A 16,583-nucleotide genomic window follows, 5' to 3' on the forward strand; every position below is an offset into this window, starting at 1 on the left:
TGTAATTGAGTTGTATAAGTTCCTTGTATATTTTAGATATTAATCCCTATCAGATATGTGATTTGCAAATATTTTCTCCCATTCCAGTGGTTGCCTTTTCATTTTGTCGACTGATTTATTTACTGTGCAGCTTTTCATGTTGATGTTATCCTACTTGTTTGTTTTTGCTTTTTCTGCCTTTGCTTTCGGTGTCAAATTTTAAAAATCATTGCCAAGGGACGCCTGGCAATTGGCTCAGTTGCCAAGGCAAGTGGTTCAGTTGGTTAAGCAGCTGCCTTTGGCTCAGGTCATGATCCCAGCGTCCTGGGATCGAGTCCCACATCGGGCTCCTTGCTCGGCAGGGAGTCTGCTTCTCCCTCTGCCTCTGCCTGCCATTCTGTCTGCCTGTGTTCGCTCTCTCTCCCTCTGTCTCTCTCTGACAAATAAATTAAAAAAAAAAATCATTGCCAAGACTGAAGTCAAGGAAATTACCTACTATGTTTTCTTCTAAGAGTTTAAAGTTTCAGGTCTTATGCTCAAGTTTTTAATTCATTTTGAGGGTTTTTTGGTGTATGGTATAAGATAGGAGTTCAGTTTCATTCTTTTGCATGCAGACATCCAGTTTTTCCAACACTGTTTATTAAAAACACTACCCTTCCTCCATTGTGTATTCTTAACTCTTTTGTCAGAAATTGACCATATATGCATGGGTTCATTTCAGGGCTATTTTGTTCCATTTATCTATGTGCTGGTCTTTTGACAAAACCATACTGTTTTGAGTACTATATCCTCATACTATAGTTTAAATTCAGAAAGTGTGAGGTGTCCAGCTTTGTTCTTCTCAAAATTGCTTTGGCTCTGTGGGGTCTTTTGTGGTTCCATACAAATTTTATGACTGTTTCTCTAGTTCTGTTAAAAAGTACCATTGGAGGGGCACCTGGGTGGCTCAGTGGGTTAAACCTCTGCCTTTGGCTCAGGTCATGATCTCAGGTCCTGGGATCGAGCCCCGCATTGGGCTCTCTGCTCAGTAGGGAACTGCTTCCCCCTCTTTCTCTCTGCCTGCCTGTGATCTCTCTCTCCCTCTGTCAAATTTTAAAAAAAAAAAAAAAAATCTTAAAAAAAAGAAAAGCCAACAGCTATTGGTTAATCTTATTAAAAAAAAAGTACCATTGGAATTTGATAGTGACTGTGTTGAATCCACAGATCACTTTGGATAGTATGTACATTTTAACAATATTAATTCTTTGAATAAATGAACACAATTATTTTTCCATTTATTTGTGTCTTCAACTTCTTTCATCAGTGGCTTAGTTTTCAGTGACCAGGTTTTTCACTTTCTTGGTTAAATTTATTGCTAAGTAGTTGATTTTTTTTGATGTTCTACAAATGGGATTCTCTTAATTTCTCTTTTTAATAGTTCACTGTTAATGTATAGAAATGCAACTGGTTTTGTATCTTGATTTTGCACCCTAATACTTTCCTGAAGCCATTTATCAGTGCTAACACTGTGTATGTGTGTGTACTTTTTTTAGGTTTTTCTATATATATCATGGCATCTGCAAAAAGGGACAATTTCATTTCTTCCCTTCTAATTTGGATGTCTTTTATTTCTTTTTCTAGACTAATTGCTCTGGCTAAAGCTTCCTGTACTTTTTAAAATAAAAGTTGTAAGAGTGGACATCCGTCTTTTTCCTGATCTTAAAAGCTCTTAGCTTCTCACTGCTGAGCATGATGTGAGTTATGGGCTTGTTATGTATATGCTTTATTATGTTGAGGGATGTTCCATCTACAGCTAAGTTGCTAAGCATTTTTATCATGAAAGGATATTGAATTTTGTCAAATGTGTATCTGTATCTATAGAGATGATCATGTGATTTTATTCTTTATCTTGTTAATATGGTATACCACATGTAATGATTTACATATGATGAATTCTCCTAGCATTCCAGCAAACTTTATCATGGTGTATGCTTCTTTTTAAGTACTATTAAATTCAGTTTACTGGGCACCTGGGTGGTCCAGTTAAGTGTCTGCCTTAGGCTCAGGTCATGATCCCAGGGTCCTGGGATCAAGTCTTGCACCAGGCTCCCTGCTCAGCAGAGAGCCTGCTTCTCCTTCTCCCTCTGCCTGCTACTCTGCCTACTTGTGCTCTCTCTGTCAAGTAAATAAATAATTTTTAAAAATATTTAAAATTCTATTTACTAATATTGTGTTGAGGCTATCTGTATCTATCTTCATCCGGAATACTGACCTGTAGTTTTCTTTTCTTGCAGAGTCCTTGTCTGGCTTTGGTATCAGGGTTAACACTGGTCTTGTAAAGTGAATTTGGAAGAAGTTTACCCTCCTCATCTACTTTTTGGAAGAGTCTGAGAAAGACTGGTATTACCTCTTCTTTAGATATTTGGTAGTATTCACCAGGAAAGCCATCTGATCTTATAGTTATCTTTTTGGGAGGTTTTTTGTTTTGTTTTGTTTTGTTTTGGTTTGGTTGTTGTTGTTGTTGTTTTGTTTTTGTTTTAATTTATTTGACAGACAAAGATCACATGTAAGCAGAGACAGAGGAAGAAGTAGGCTCCCTGCTGAGCAGAGAGCCGGACAGGATTCGGGGGGCTCCATCCCAGGAGCTTGGGGTCATGACCTGAGCCCAAGGCAGAGGCTTTAACCCACTGAGCCACCCAGGCGCCCCTTTTGGGAGGTTTTTTAATTACTGACTCAACCTTCTTGCTAGTAATTGGTCTGTTTAGATTTTTTATTTCTTCATGATTCAGAATTGGTAGGATATATGTTTTTAGGAATTTATCCATGTCTTCTAGGTTATCTCATTTGTTGGCATAGAAATATTCAAAGTAGTTTCTTATGATCCTTGGTATTTCTTTTATCATTTATGTCTCTTTCATTTCTTTTTTTCCTCAATCTAAACATCTGTCAATTTTGTTTATCTTAAAAAAATACAGTTCTCAGTTTTATTGATCTTTTCTATTGTGTCTCTAGTTATTATATTTCCTTTTTTTCTGCCTTGACTTTTGTTATTTTCTTCCTTCTGCCAACTTTGGCCTTAGTTTATTCTTCTTCTAGCTCCTTGAGATGTAAAGGGAGATTCTCAATTTTTTCTCAATGTCGGTGTTTATTACTATAAACTTCCCTCTTAGAATTGCTTTTGCTGCTTCTCATACATTTTGGTATGTTGTGTTTTCATTTTCATTTGTCTCATGACACTTTTTGATTTTCCTTTTGATTTGTTCTATGATTATCAATTATTCAGGAATGTGTTGTATAATCTCCACATATTTGTGAATTCTGTCCTCTTCTACTTTCTTCATTCCCCCTACTCACTCCGTTCCTTCCTATCACCGCCAACCATATCACTCAAATGAAACAGGAATTTTAGGTCTTCATTCCAACCTTAAAATACTCTTGGAAGTATCCCCCACAGAAAGAGTATTCCTAAGCAGCATCAGAAATAGACACAGGTCCACTCCATGTCTGATATGCTTTGCCTTCCTCACTTCTCCTTTTTTCCTCCTTCTTTATGTTTTTGTCAAGTCTTTGTCTTCTCCATCTATAAGTCTTTGTCTCTCAGAAATATCCAGTGGCAACCATGGACACAATGAAGCCTTATTAATGATACTCGGTACTAGAGAAAATGTGGACCTTTATATTAAAGACAAAGCAGAATCCTCATTGCAAGAGTAAGGATGGAAGGATAGATTTTCTGTTTTCCATTAGGTTAACAAATGGAGGACTCCTAAGTATCTTTTAAAAATACATAGGAAACGTATCACAGATGAAACTGTAGAGGGTATCAGACTGGCTTCCAAATGGTCCAGGAGGAAGCACAGTGGAGACTATAGACAAAATAAGACTGGCCAACAGTTAATAACTGCTAAAGCTGGTTGATGGGTACATGGAAATTCATTACACTGTTCTATTTTTAAATATACTTAAAGTCTTTCAAAATAAAAAGGTTAAAAAATTAACATTAAGGACTTCAAATGAGAAACAAAACAAAAGGGGAAAAAAGAAGGTTCTTATCTAAAGCTCTCCAGTTTATGTAGTATAAGTAATATATCAGGGTAGAATTAGATATTCCTTAATAAATGTGAGGGAACCAATGACAAGAACAAACCATCTTTAGAGAAACCTTAAAAAACACGAGTTGGAAGAACATTTCCTTCTTAATTTTATTTTTTTTCTTTCAAGATTTTATTTAAATTCAAATTTGTATAGTGTAGTCTTAGTTTCAGGGATCATTTCCTTTTTTAAATAATCATGTCTCAAATAAATAATATTTTCAACATTTCCGGTTTGCACATTTTACAGTGTCAGTCGGATAGGCACTAAATGTGCAAGTGTTAGAACAAGCACTAGGTTCTACAAACAACCTCACCTACAGGATATAGTGTTCAAACTGTGATCATGCACATAAAGAAAAACAATATCCTAGGCTTATAAAAGATAAAATACCTAAAATACTCTAAAATGACACTTCAATCTTAAAAGATAAAGATACTCTAATAAATAAAAAATAAAACAAGTCCGCTTTCAGATTTCAAGTGTGGATAGGGGAACTGAAGGAAAGGGTAAAAAAACGAAGTTATGCTCATGTTAAAATATATTTCATCTAACTATGAGATGAAAACAGCTGAGCTTCAGAAACTGTGGCAGTGAATGAGAATGACTAGTAATTTAACTTTGGTGTCTTCTAAAACTCTACTCTTTGCTAAAATCACAGAAAAGGAACTAAAAGCAGACACTCAAGGACAAAGAGAACAGAAAGAAGATAGCAACTACATTTTTTAGATTAGAGAGCAGAAAGGCAAGTGACAGATAAGCAGACTCAAGAAAACTGGACATGGAAAAAATCAAAAAGCAATTCAATGACTAAGACCCCTAATCCAAGACCCCCAAAACACTCAGGAATTGGCTACACTAGTATCCGCAGAAGTGACAGTGAAATTGGAACTACAGATAGGAGGTTTAGAGGGAAGTCTATTTAAAATGCAGTTAGTCACCTGCATTGCTTCACTGTAGCCAGGATTCTGCCCTTTCCCAAGCCTGGGAGAAAACTAGAGGTTCACTGCCTTGAGAATGTAACAGAGGGTCTTCAGACTAGGGGAGACCAGGTGCAGTTGAAAAGAGGTAAGTCAATGAAAGTCCATCTCCGGGCGCCTGGGTGGCTCAGTGGGTTAAAGCCTCTGCCTTCGGCTCAGGTCATGATCCCAGGGTCCTGGGATCGAGCCCCGCATCCGGCTCTCTGCTCAGCAGGGAGCCTGCTTCCCCCTCTCTCTCTCTGCCTGCCTCTCTGCCTATTTGTGATCTCTGTCAAATAAATAAATAAAATCTTAAAAAAAAAAAAGAAAGAAAGTTCATCTCCATACTCCATACTGAATGTTGAGACCTCCAGCCCTCCTCTCTCATTCATTCAGCAACCAGAATGTCAGATTGAATATTCCAGGTGGCATGCTAAAGAAAAGACCTGAGCATACAGACATTAGAGGGACCCCAAAAGAACAGCCCAGTCAGTGAACTTTACAATAAGATCAAGCGTTAATAAGTAGTGCCATGAACTCAATAAGCCTTAATCTTAAATATGAGCAGAAGTCCAAAGACAATCAGACATGAGTAAAGCCAAACAAAGAAACACAAACAAAGAAAAAGAAACTTGGAGAAAACAGACATTTCGCAGGGGAAGGAAGAAAACACCTGCCTTCAATATCTTTAGAGAAGGGAAAAGTATAGCACATCCATGAAAAAAGAATATGCTATTTTTTAAAAAGGAATATTCAGAAAGGAATATTCAGTTCTTTTTAACTGAAAATTTGAAATGTAACAAAAATTAGAACTTAATAAAATGTCCAAAAGTAGAAGAGCAGAAAAAACTAAATCATACATTTAATATGCTCACCATATTAAAGGAAAGAAAGAAAATAAATAAGAAAAGTAATGAGAATATTTTCAAGGGGCGCTTGAGTGGCTCAGTGGGTTAAGCCTCTGCCTTGGGCTCAGGTCATGATCTCTGGGTCCTGGGATCGAGCCCCACATCAGGCTCTCTGCTCAGCGGGGAGCTTGCTTCCCTCTCTCTCTGCCTGCCTCTCTGCATACTTGTGATCTCTCTCTCTCTGTCAAATAAATAAATAAAATCTTAAAAAAAAAAAAAAAAAGAATATTTTCAAGAATTGAGGGACAAAAGTTTTCTAATTCAAAGAGCCCACTGAATGCCCTGCACCAAGGAATATCATCATGAAATTTCAACATACTGAAGAAAAGGGGAAAAAAAACCTTCCAGAGTGAATAAATGTTTCAAAACAGAATCAAGAATGAGAATGGCACTGGATTTTTCAGTGTCAAAACAGGAAGCAAGAAAATAAAAGAGAAATGTTTTCAAAATTAGGAGGAAAATAATTCCTAGTAGAATTCTATACCTAGTCAAGCACCTGGGTGGCTCAGTCAGTTAAGCATCTGATTAAGGCTCAGGTCATGGTCCCAGAGTCCTGGGATCCAGCCCCACATTGGCTCCCTGCTCAGTGGGCAGTGCTTCTCCTTCCTGCCCCTCTTTCAATCCTTCTCTAATAACTAAATAAAATCTTTAAAAAAAAAAAAAAAAGAATTCTATACCCAATCATACTAAGTGTAAACAGTGCAGAGTTTTTCAGATATGGAAAGTCTCACAAAAAAATTATTTTACTTTCCTCAAGAAGCCCTTGCAGGAAGCATTCCACCAAAAAGAGGAAGTAAACCATAATAAAGGAAGAGATGGAATACAAAAAACAGGAGAGTCAACATAAAAGAAAAACAAATGGATTTCCCATGGTGAAGGTAGATAACAGACTGACAGACTGACAGCTACGCAAAAAGTACAAACGCCAGCCTGCAACCATAAAGCAGGTCAGAAAGTTCCAAGGAAATGGTGCAGGGACTGTGGAAAACAGTCTGGCAATTCTTCAAAATGTTAAAGATAAAATTACGTGACAGCAATTTCATATCTAGCGCTATACTCAAAAGATTTGGAAACAGGTATTCAAACAAATACATGTACTCCAATGTTCACAAGTGCCAAAAGGTGAGGCGAGAACAGCCCAAGTGTCCATCAACTAATGAATGGACAGACAAAATATTGTATATGTATACAATGGAATATTATTGAACTGTAAAAAGGAGTAAGGTAGTAATACATGCTACAACATGGATAATCCTTGAAAACATTATGCAAAGTGAGAAAAGTTCAGACATAAAAAGTCATATTGTATAATTCCACCAGCAGTGGTCCTCCTTTATCCATGGGTCTTTATCTAAGACCCCTAAATGGATGCCTGACACTGCACCTAGAACCAAAACCTATATATACTGTTTTTTTCCCATACATACATACATAAAATGAAGTTTAATTCCTAAATTGGACATAGTAAGAGATTAACAGTAATCACTAAAATAATAATAAAACAGAATAATTATAACATTACATTGCAATAAAAGCTATGTGAATGTGGTCTCTTTCTCTCTTGTCCTCTTCAAATATCTTACGGTACTTTACTCACCCTTCTTCTTGTGATAACTTGAGGAGATAAAATGCCTAAGTGATAAGATGAAGTTAGGTGAATGGTGTCAGCATTGTGACACAGCATTAGGCTACTACTGAACTTCTGATGATACATCTGAAGGGGGATTATCTGCTTCTGGACCGCGGCTGACCGCAGGTACACTGAGACTGCAAAAAGCAAAACCGTAAATAATGGGGGGGGGGGGGTTGGCTACCGCATATGCACTATGCAGAGGAAGTAAATCCACAGAGGCGAAGGTAGTTTGGTGGCTGCCAGGAGCTGAGGAGAAACAGGAATGAGGAGTGACTGCTTAATGAGTACAGAGGGGTTTTTCTGGTAATGAAAGGTTTGTTGCACAACACTGTGGACTGTACTAAATGCTACTAAATCATGCACTTTTACATGGTTAATTTTATGTTAAGTGAATTTTACCTGGATTTTTTAAAAAAGAAAAAGCTCCTAGAGAGCTCCAAAAAGACAAAATTGATAGAATGAATACCTAATGTTGTAAATATATTAAAATGAGATGTTAATAACTGAGGCAAAATTTAAGAATGAATTAGCATTAATACATAGAAAACTAAACAAATAAGAAGAACTAGAAATCTTAAGAAAAGTAATCATTTTAGTCACGCATAGTATTTATAAAATTATCGTAATTAAAATATGATTATTGATCTAAGCAGAATCATAACATAATTATATGGGTGATGGAGACAAAAAGTATCCAAGTCTGTGGGATACAGAGATGGGGTGAAAGAATCAGCTCCTAATCTTCCACAGTTCAAATTCAACGAAAAATACCTAAAAGTGAACATTTTTAAAGTAGAGTACAAAACCACAGAAGACCCCATATAGCCATGCGATCTTGAGAAAGAATAATAAAGCTGGAGGTACGACAGTCCCAGATTTCAAGATATACTACAAAGCTCTAGTAATCAAAACAGTGTGGTACTGGCACAAAAATACACATAGATCAATGAAACAGAACAGAGAGCGTAGAAATGAACCCACAATTATACAGTCAATTAATGTACAACAAAACAGGAAAGAATATATAATGAGGAAAAGACAGTCTCTTCTATAAATGGTGCTAGGAAACTGGACAAAACTACGCAAAAGAATGACACTGGACCACTTCCTTACACCACACACAAAAATAAACTTAAAATGTATTAAAAACCTAAATATAAGAACTGAGACCATGGAACCCCTAGGAGAAAACATAGGCAGGAATCTCACTGACATTGGCCTTAGCAACATTTCTCTAAATGTGTCTCCTTAGGCAAGGGAAACAAAATCAAAAGTAAACTGTTGGGACTACACCAAAATAAAAAGCTTTTGCACAGCAAAGGAAACCATCAGCAAAAGAAAAAGACAATGTAGTTAATGGGAGAAAATATTTGCAGAAAAACAGGCAGGGGAGATGAACAGACATTTTTCCAAGACAACATCTAGATGGCCAACACAGTCCATTAAGCATCCAACTCTTGGTTTCAATTCAGGTTGTGATCTCAGGGTCATGGGATTGAGCCCTGTGTTGGGCTCTGCTCAGCTCAGAGTCTGCTTACGACACTCTCACTTTCTCCCTCTGTCCCTCTATCCCACCACGCTCTCTCTCTAAAATAAATAAATAACTCTTTAAAACACGCACACACACACACACAAAATGAGATATTACCTCACATCTAGTAGAATGGCTAGTATTAGAAACATAAGAAATCACAAGTATTGTTGAGGATGTGGAGAAAGGGAACCCTTAGGCTCTGTTGGTGGGAATGCAAATTGCTGCAGCCACTGTACAAAAACAGCATGGAGGCTCCTGGCAATAATTAGACAGAAGCACCATACAATCCAATAATTCCACTACTTGGTATTTACCCAAAGAAAATGAAAACACTAATTTGAAAAGATATGTGAACCCCTATGTTTATTGCAACTTTATTTACAATAGCCAAGATACCTGGAAGCAACCCAAGTATCCCTTGATACATGAATAAGGAAGATGTGGTATATACATACAATGGAATATTACTTAGCCATGAAAAAAAAATGAGATCCTGCCATTTAAAGCAGTAGTGACAGACCTAGAGGGTATTATGCTAACTGAAATAAGTCAAAGACAAATACCATATGATTTTACTTATATGTGGAATCTAAAAAATAAAACAAATGAACAAAGCGGAAACAGACCCATAAATACAGAGAACTAGTGGTTGTCATAGGTGAAGCATGTGGGGGATGGGCAAAATGGGTGAAGGAAAGAGGGGTGTACGGGTTTCTATTTATGGCATGAATAAGTCAGAGATGAAAGGCACTGCATAGGGAATATAAAGCCCGGTACTACAGCAGCATTGTAGAAGGACAGATAGTAGGTACACTTGTGGTGAGCACAGAATAGGCAATCACCATGTTGTACACCTGAAACTAATTTAACATTGTGTGTGAACTATACTTCAATTAAAAAGATTTTAAAACAGTAGAAGTGCCAATGTGAGTTTATTATTTAAAGCTATGGAAGTAATCACTGAAAGAAATAATTATAGGAGTTTTAAAAAGTTGCCTCTGGGAATGGGAAATGAAAAATGGGCGTATAATGCCACAAGGAATTGCTATTTTTGGTAATAAAACTAAAAAGGAAGGAAGTGGAGGAGAAATGACATGTATTTATACCAGTTATGAAAACTAAGCTCACCTGGAGAAACTGTGTGAATTCTGTGTAGTTAAGATGCTTCTTCCGATTATGCCCAAAATGCAGTCGGATAAATTCACAGTCCCAGTTAAAAGGGATATGATGATGAATAATAGTTTGTCCAAATATTTCTTTGACATTTTCTTAAAAGGGAAAACAAAAATAAATAAATTATATCTGGAGTAAGTAGTTCAGTCCACTGCAATGTTCCTACAGAAAGAAATTAAGAGAAATTTCAAGTCAATATTATCTGCTTCTATTAAGATTAGCTGCAAAATCTTTTGTGCCCAGAAACCCATGCACAGGAACACAATTGATACAAAATATAATTTTACACTTAAGATTGTGTACCATTACATATAAGGCCATGAGATTCTTAATTTCTCCTGATTTTATTTTAATTAGGAAGTGATTTATATCTTGCACTACAAATGGCTGCTACTTTGCATTCCAGTAAAAAATCAATAGTGTTTTCCCGATTCCTCAAGGAGTCGAATTAAGCCCTTTATCAGAAGCATGAATACCTAAATTATAGTATAATGCAATATTTGTCATACTAAGTATGGTTTGATTGAGGCTTGATTATTACATTCACACTAGCCTGAATGTCTATTGAAGATAGGTATAAGAAATACTACCAAAAGCATATCATTAGCTCAGCAGCAAGCACCTTATTAAAAGCTTCTGATATTGTCAAAAATATGGTCTTGACACAAAGCTTCAAAATCCCCATAAAAAGCATGATTATTAGTCCCAGCTATTAAAAATATTTTAAGATAAGTGAAATTAGTGATTCACGTTTAAATAAAGAAGGACTAAACACAGTACACTAACTTTTAGATAGGAACCAGTCAAGCTGTGTAACATACAACCAAAACCCTCTGACAGCTTGTCTTCATGCACTAACAACGTCAGTCACTTTCTTACACAGTTCTACACTTAGAATAAAAGTCAATTCACGAATGACTGGTACTTTAACAAGCATAGACTGGATAGCCTAATTTAGAAGCTCATGCCAAAAAAAAAAGAAAGGAAAGGAAAAAAGAATCATTAGCAAAGTTAAGAAAGCAGGAAGCCTGTTTTACTGATGTCTTAAGAACAAAAATTATTTTCAAGTTTATGCCAATTGTATTAGTGGAAGTGTTTTACCATCCATAGCTATCAATTTTACTAATTAGTGGAAGTTTAATGTTTTATAATCTCCAACTATGCTCTTTTCTCTAATTTCTGCAAATTCTTTGAATAAGATACCAATCTCACATTGTAAATGGTTTAATGGATTCCCTTTAGTTTTATATACCTTTTTTTCTTGATAAAAGCATTGCTATTGGGAGAATAAGAAGGTGGAAGAATCCGGAACTGGAAATCCTACCAGTCTGGACTCAATGTAACAGCTCTGAATAGGTCACAGCTATCAGGAAGTTGGAAGAAGGCATTGGATGTCACTGGGGAGATGGGATTCTCATCTTTCCTTTCAGATGGAATGTAACATTTATTTCTTGCCTAATTAGCAACACTGTGTCAGAGTTTACAAACCATGTTAAATTATTTTCACCTCCCATAAACCCATATTAAATATATGGGTTTTTGTTTCTAAAAACAAAAAAAATTAACTCAGTAGCAATTCATGGGATCCTGGATTTTAATCAATACGAAAGTTCACCCTTAAACCTACATGGAATTTCAACAGTTGTAAAATATGCTAAAATTTGTAAGATAGTTAAAATAGTAAGGGTTACAAAAAGTATTTAGAGCTAAATATGGGAGATCAGTGAAGATTTTTTATGATCTTTAATTAACCAACTGCTCTACTCCCAAATTAATCACATTGATTTCTTATATTTAAGGTCTGAGTGTTAAACTAAGGAAACATGAAAAAATTAATGGAAAGCAGAAAAGAATAACTTAAGTTATGGATGCCTGGGTGGCTCAGTTGGTTGAGTGACTGCCTTCGGCTCAGGTCATAATCCTAGAGTCCCAGGACTGAGTCCTGCATCTGGCTCCCTGCTCAGCAAGGACTCTTCTCCCTCTGAACCTCTTCCCACTCACGCTCTCTCTTTCATTCTCTCTCAAATAAATAAATAAAATATTTTTTAAAAGAGAATAACTTAATATATGTATATTTATTTTAAATATTAAGTGTATGAAAGGGAATAAGTTACTTTATGATAACCTTTATTTTAAAGGTCACAAGTCCTAAAACTCAACTATAAGAGTTGATAAGAAATGTACATAATGCTAGAGAAGTTTTATATAATGGTGGAATAAAACTGAATTCCCTTTATATGATCAGAAAATATTAGAATATTAGTGTAAAACTAATCAAATACAATCAAAGATTCAAAAGCTTTCAAACTACAAAAATTTACTTAATTATGAAACTGTTTTCTACAATCACAAAATGGATACTTACGAACCAAAGTTACAATGTCTGACTTACACTCAAAAAAAGCTCCATAATAAAAACTTTAAAGTCCTGTTTTGTAAACTTCCTAACAACCTCTAAATAAGCTATTGGAATATCTTTCAAACAATTAAAATGGTAGCTTAAATTACTCATAGTAATCTCCCCAAATAGTGAAGTGTCCTTTTCCATGAGTACTTGTTTCAACATTTCCTACTTCTCACACTTTGTATGTGGTTTTATTATGACCACTAATATGTGCTGTATTTTATTAACCACCCCCTCCCGACACTTTTAATTATTTTAACTATGTCACAGGCTACAACTATAGTTACTAGGAATAACAAAATTTCCAACCTACTTTGGCACCTCTTGATGTGTCCCACTTCCCTTCTGTTATTATTTTGACTACCAGCTGCCTAAGGCTAATTCAGGAAGCTTACAAAAATAATTAGTACAACTATTGTTTTAAGGTCCAATTCATAATCACCACTTTACCAGGATACACTTACCCAAAAAAAAAAAAAAAAAAAAAAAGTTATACAAAAGCTCCAGAATTGGAGAGTTTCTACTTGTGTGAGACAATAGCTCAAATAGATGATGTTTTTATCTTACCCAATTTTATCAAGTTCTGTGTGACATGAAAGAGAACCCCAATAATCTCAAATATTCCCAGGGCAACTAACTGAAACTGCACAGAAAGTTTTCCCCCCAGAGAGAATCCCGTCTTTCCAGTGGCAAACAAGGGTCTTTGGCTCTAGGCAGCACTCCTTGGAGTGCTATTTCAGTGGCCATAGCTCCGGCCTGGATGATAGAGCTATGACGGTCACATCTTAGGCAGCAAGATCATGATCTAGTGTTTTATACTAGCCCAGTTTTGCTATGGGATATAGGAATCCATTCGTTTTCTGACATATAGAAAACAATAGACCACTTTTCCACTTCCTGCAGAGCATGGGCTTATGAAAGAGATGGTTTATAATTCCTCTGAAAATGGAATTGGGGCCAGACACAAAAGTCGCCTATCATTATGTTCTCTTTGCTCAAAGGAAAGGAGGGCAGGTAATGGTGACAACTGTGATTAAGTAAAAATGTTCACAGACGTATAACATTAGTCAGTTTAGCTGTATCAGTCACTTATGATGATAGGACTAGATGAAACACACATTGAAGCATATATATCATGTAAGTATGTCTTAATAGAGGTTTTAATTTCCCCAGCAGCCCACACCATGTCTCCCCATCTCATCCACCCTCATCCCTCCCCTGGTCCTTATGGGGCTTCCTACTGGTCTTGTTCACCTTTCTGCAGTACAAAATTACCTCTGACCGGGGCTGGCACTCTTCTCCAAGACTGCCACCATGCCTGTTCCATGAATGAGCCTGGAAGGAGCTGCTGTACCAACGGTGTGGCCAGAGAACTCCTCCTGTAGGTATACAAGCCATCAGCCCTGTGACACAGCCCACCTACCATCAGCCCAATGACATCCTGATTCCAAGGATTCCAGCCCAGCAGGAGCCACTGCTTCCAACTTAATAGGCTCGAGACCAAACATTTTTATTGTCAGGGGGGGAAAAAAGTCCTCAATAGCTGAGTTTCACCTGCACAGTTCTTAAAGTGAAGTCAGAGAGGCTTTTAGAAGGACTCCCAAAAAAACAATGAATTCCTTGTGTATAACTGAACAAAAACAATGGTGAGACTTGTGGAAGTAAAGAGTTTTTCAGTGAAGGAAAACTTGGGGAGAAAGAAGAGGAACAACTAAGAGACCAAAAAAGAAAACAAAGGAAAACAAACAACAACAACAAAAAGTTCAACAACAGGAACTTAGCAGAGAAAGTCCCAACCAATATAGCATGTAGACTCAGTCCCACACTGCTAGGCTCTACTTCCAGGTAGGGCATTATTTTCCTAGGCGACTTCCTCTGTTTTTCCAAGCAAGAAATTATTTCTATTAACCCTTTACCTACCTCCAGAAGGGACTACCAGACAATCAGTCAGTAGAGTAGTCTTCCTGCCAAATACATGTGAAGGTCCATTTCTCAGGAAGGATAGTTTATGTTTAAAGAGCTTCTATTACTAAAGAAACTAGATGCTTCAAGAGTCTATCACCAAATGGCATATCCTTTTTTTTTTTTTGTCTCTAATTCTAAGCTACTCTAGTAGCCTTGAGTATTAATATTACCATCTCTGCAGTATCTGAAAGAAATCTCAAAACTCTTCCTGATTTAATCTGAACATCCAAGTGCAGCTCTAATTCTTACCAGATTAAAGTAGGTATTTGTTACTATCAGATTTTCATATTACTCCAAGTCTACAGCTTTGTTTCCAGTGAGAGAAGGTAGTACATCTTTCATATCTAGATTTCCACCTCCTGAACCTTTAGTAACAGCCGTGGTAATGCGTAAACCAAACCCAATCTGTTCTTCCCTTCATGGAAAAAGAGGCACAAATGGAACACATATTTATTTCTTGTATCTAACGACAACGAAACACAGTATAAAATCAAAAGTAATCCCTGCTTTTTGAGGGTTTTACAGTAGGGAGATGAAGGTAGGCCCTTGAAAAAAATTTACTTTGGAGAGTTCCCATTCCTAGGCAAGCCGTTTGGAACACAATGTTGGTGAGATTTCAGTAGAAAACTTAGACTCTATAACATATCTTATATTCACTTATTAGTCAATAGGAGTTTGGGTTTCGTCTTTTTTTAGAAGGATTACATCTTTGTTAAAGCAATAGGCTTTGATTTTTTAAATGTGGGACGAATGCATGACAGCTACTGACAACACAAGGTAGTATATACTGGTTATGTAGGTTACCTCACCCTAATGCTACCGAGCAGAATACCCAGTACGCTGGCGGCTGGCAGAGAGACCAAGGCAAGTTTGCAATGTGTCTAGCACTCACCAGGCATGCAGCAGACTCTACAAGGCTCATGACACCAGGCAGTAACAGATACACAAACCAGTAAGTAATCATCCACAGCATGCATTAGAAGTTTTATTGGAAGAACAAAGAGGAAACAACTAATGGTTGTATTCACTCTTTTAAAAACTCCAGAACCCTCTCCTGAGCTTGCCTATTCTGAAATGGATAACCAAAGTCTCAATATAAGTCCTCTCCCGCAAAGTAGAGGCATCTCTAAAAATTAAAAAAAAAAAAACAGAATTTTTCCAGCACTCAAGTAAAGGTTGTTCAATATTTGTATTTATATAAATACTTCTAAAAACTGCACACAGTTTAAGTATCTAATCTGATGTGTATTTAAAAACGTATCTACAAAAACAAAAGCATAGATGAGAACAATATATACAAATACACAGATAACATCATCATAGTCCACAGGATATCAATGGCATAACAGTTTTCTCCACTCCATTACACCTGACATCCAATATTCTCTCCCACCTTTCTCTCCTGATGTGCTCAAGAGAAAACTATAAACAAGTTCCAAACTAGAAAACATAAGGCCATTTAGTTGAAAAGAATTTAGAGTTATTATGGATCTAAAATTTCCTTTTACTTTAGCATTTATTTAAAAATAAGCATAATTCATTTTATTAAGTGGATACAAACATGAAAACTGACCTTTATCACAGATCCAAAATCCTATAAAAATAAACTCCAAGTTAATTATTTCCTTACGCTGAAATTCTGTCCTCTTGAAAACAGCCTGTAATGAGTAGGCCTTAGAAATCTTGTTAAATGGCATTTGTAACACTTTCAATGCTTTTCCTCCTAAGAATATAAAATTAAACTTTCTCTCCTTCATTATAATTTTTATTTAAGAAAATTTAAATAATTGTCCGAAATGGATCCTCAAAACTAGGAAGGCAAGGCAGGAAAGGAAAATGGTCAAAGTCTTAGGAAATATGTGAACATCAAGACAACCATCCAGCTGGCCAGGGACTCCAAGAACAATGTTGAAAGGACATTCAGCTGTGTATTATTCCATAAGAATCTTCCTATCTC

General features: G+C 36.3%; 1 protein-coding gene across 4 annotated transcripts in view; it reads right to left on the minus strand.

Moving 5' to 3' along the window:
- Positions 1–16,583, minus strand: part of SLC25A12 (solute carrier family 25 member 12) — a 198,758-nt gene that overhangs the window by 50,339 nt on the left and 131,836 nt on the right. For 3 of the 4 annotated variants that reach the window (XM_032355945.1, XM_032355942.1, XM_032355943.1), the window contains one exon: positions 10,213–10,352. In XM_032355945.1, the coding sequence (XP_032211836.1) occupies positions 10,213–10,352 (140 nt within the window). Of the gene's footprint in view, positions 1–10,212; positions 10,353–13,936; positions 14,041–16,583 lie in introns of all 4 variants that reach the window. The other variant, XM_032355944.1, reaches the window with a different exon arrangement.

The sequence above is a fragment of the Mustela erminea genome, chromosome 8 (assembly GCF_009829155.1).
Source record: "Mustela erminea isolate mMusErm1 chromosome 8, mMusErm1.Pri, whole genome shotgun sequence".
NCBI lineage: Eukaryota > Metazoa > Chordata > Mammalia > Carnivora > Mustelidae > Mustela > Mustela erminea.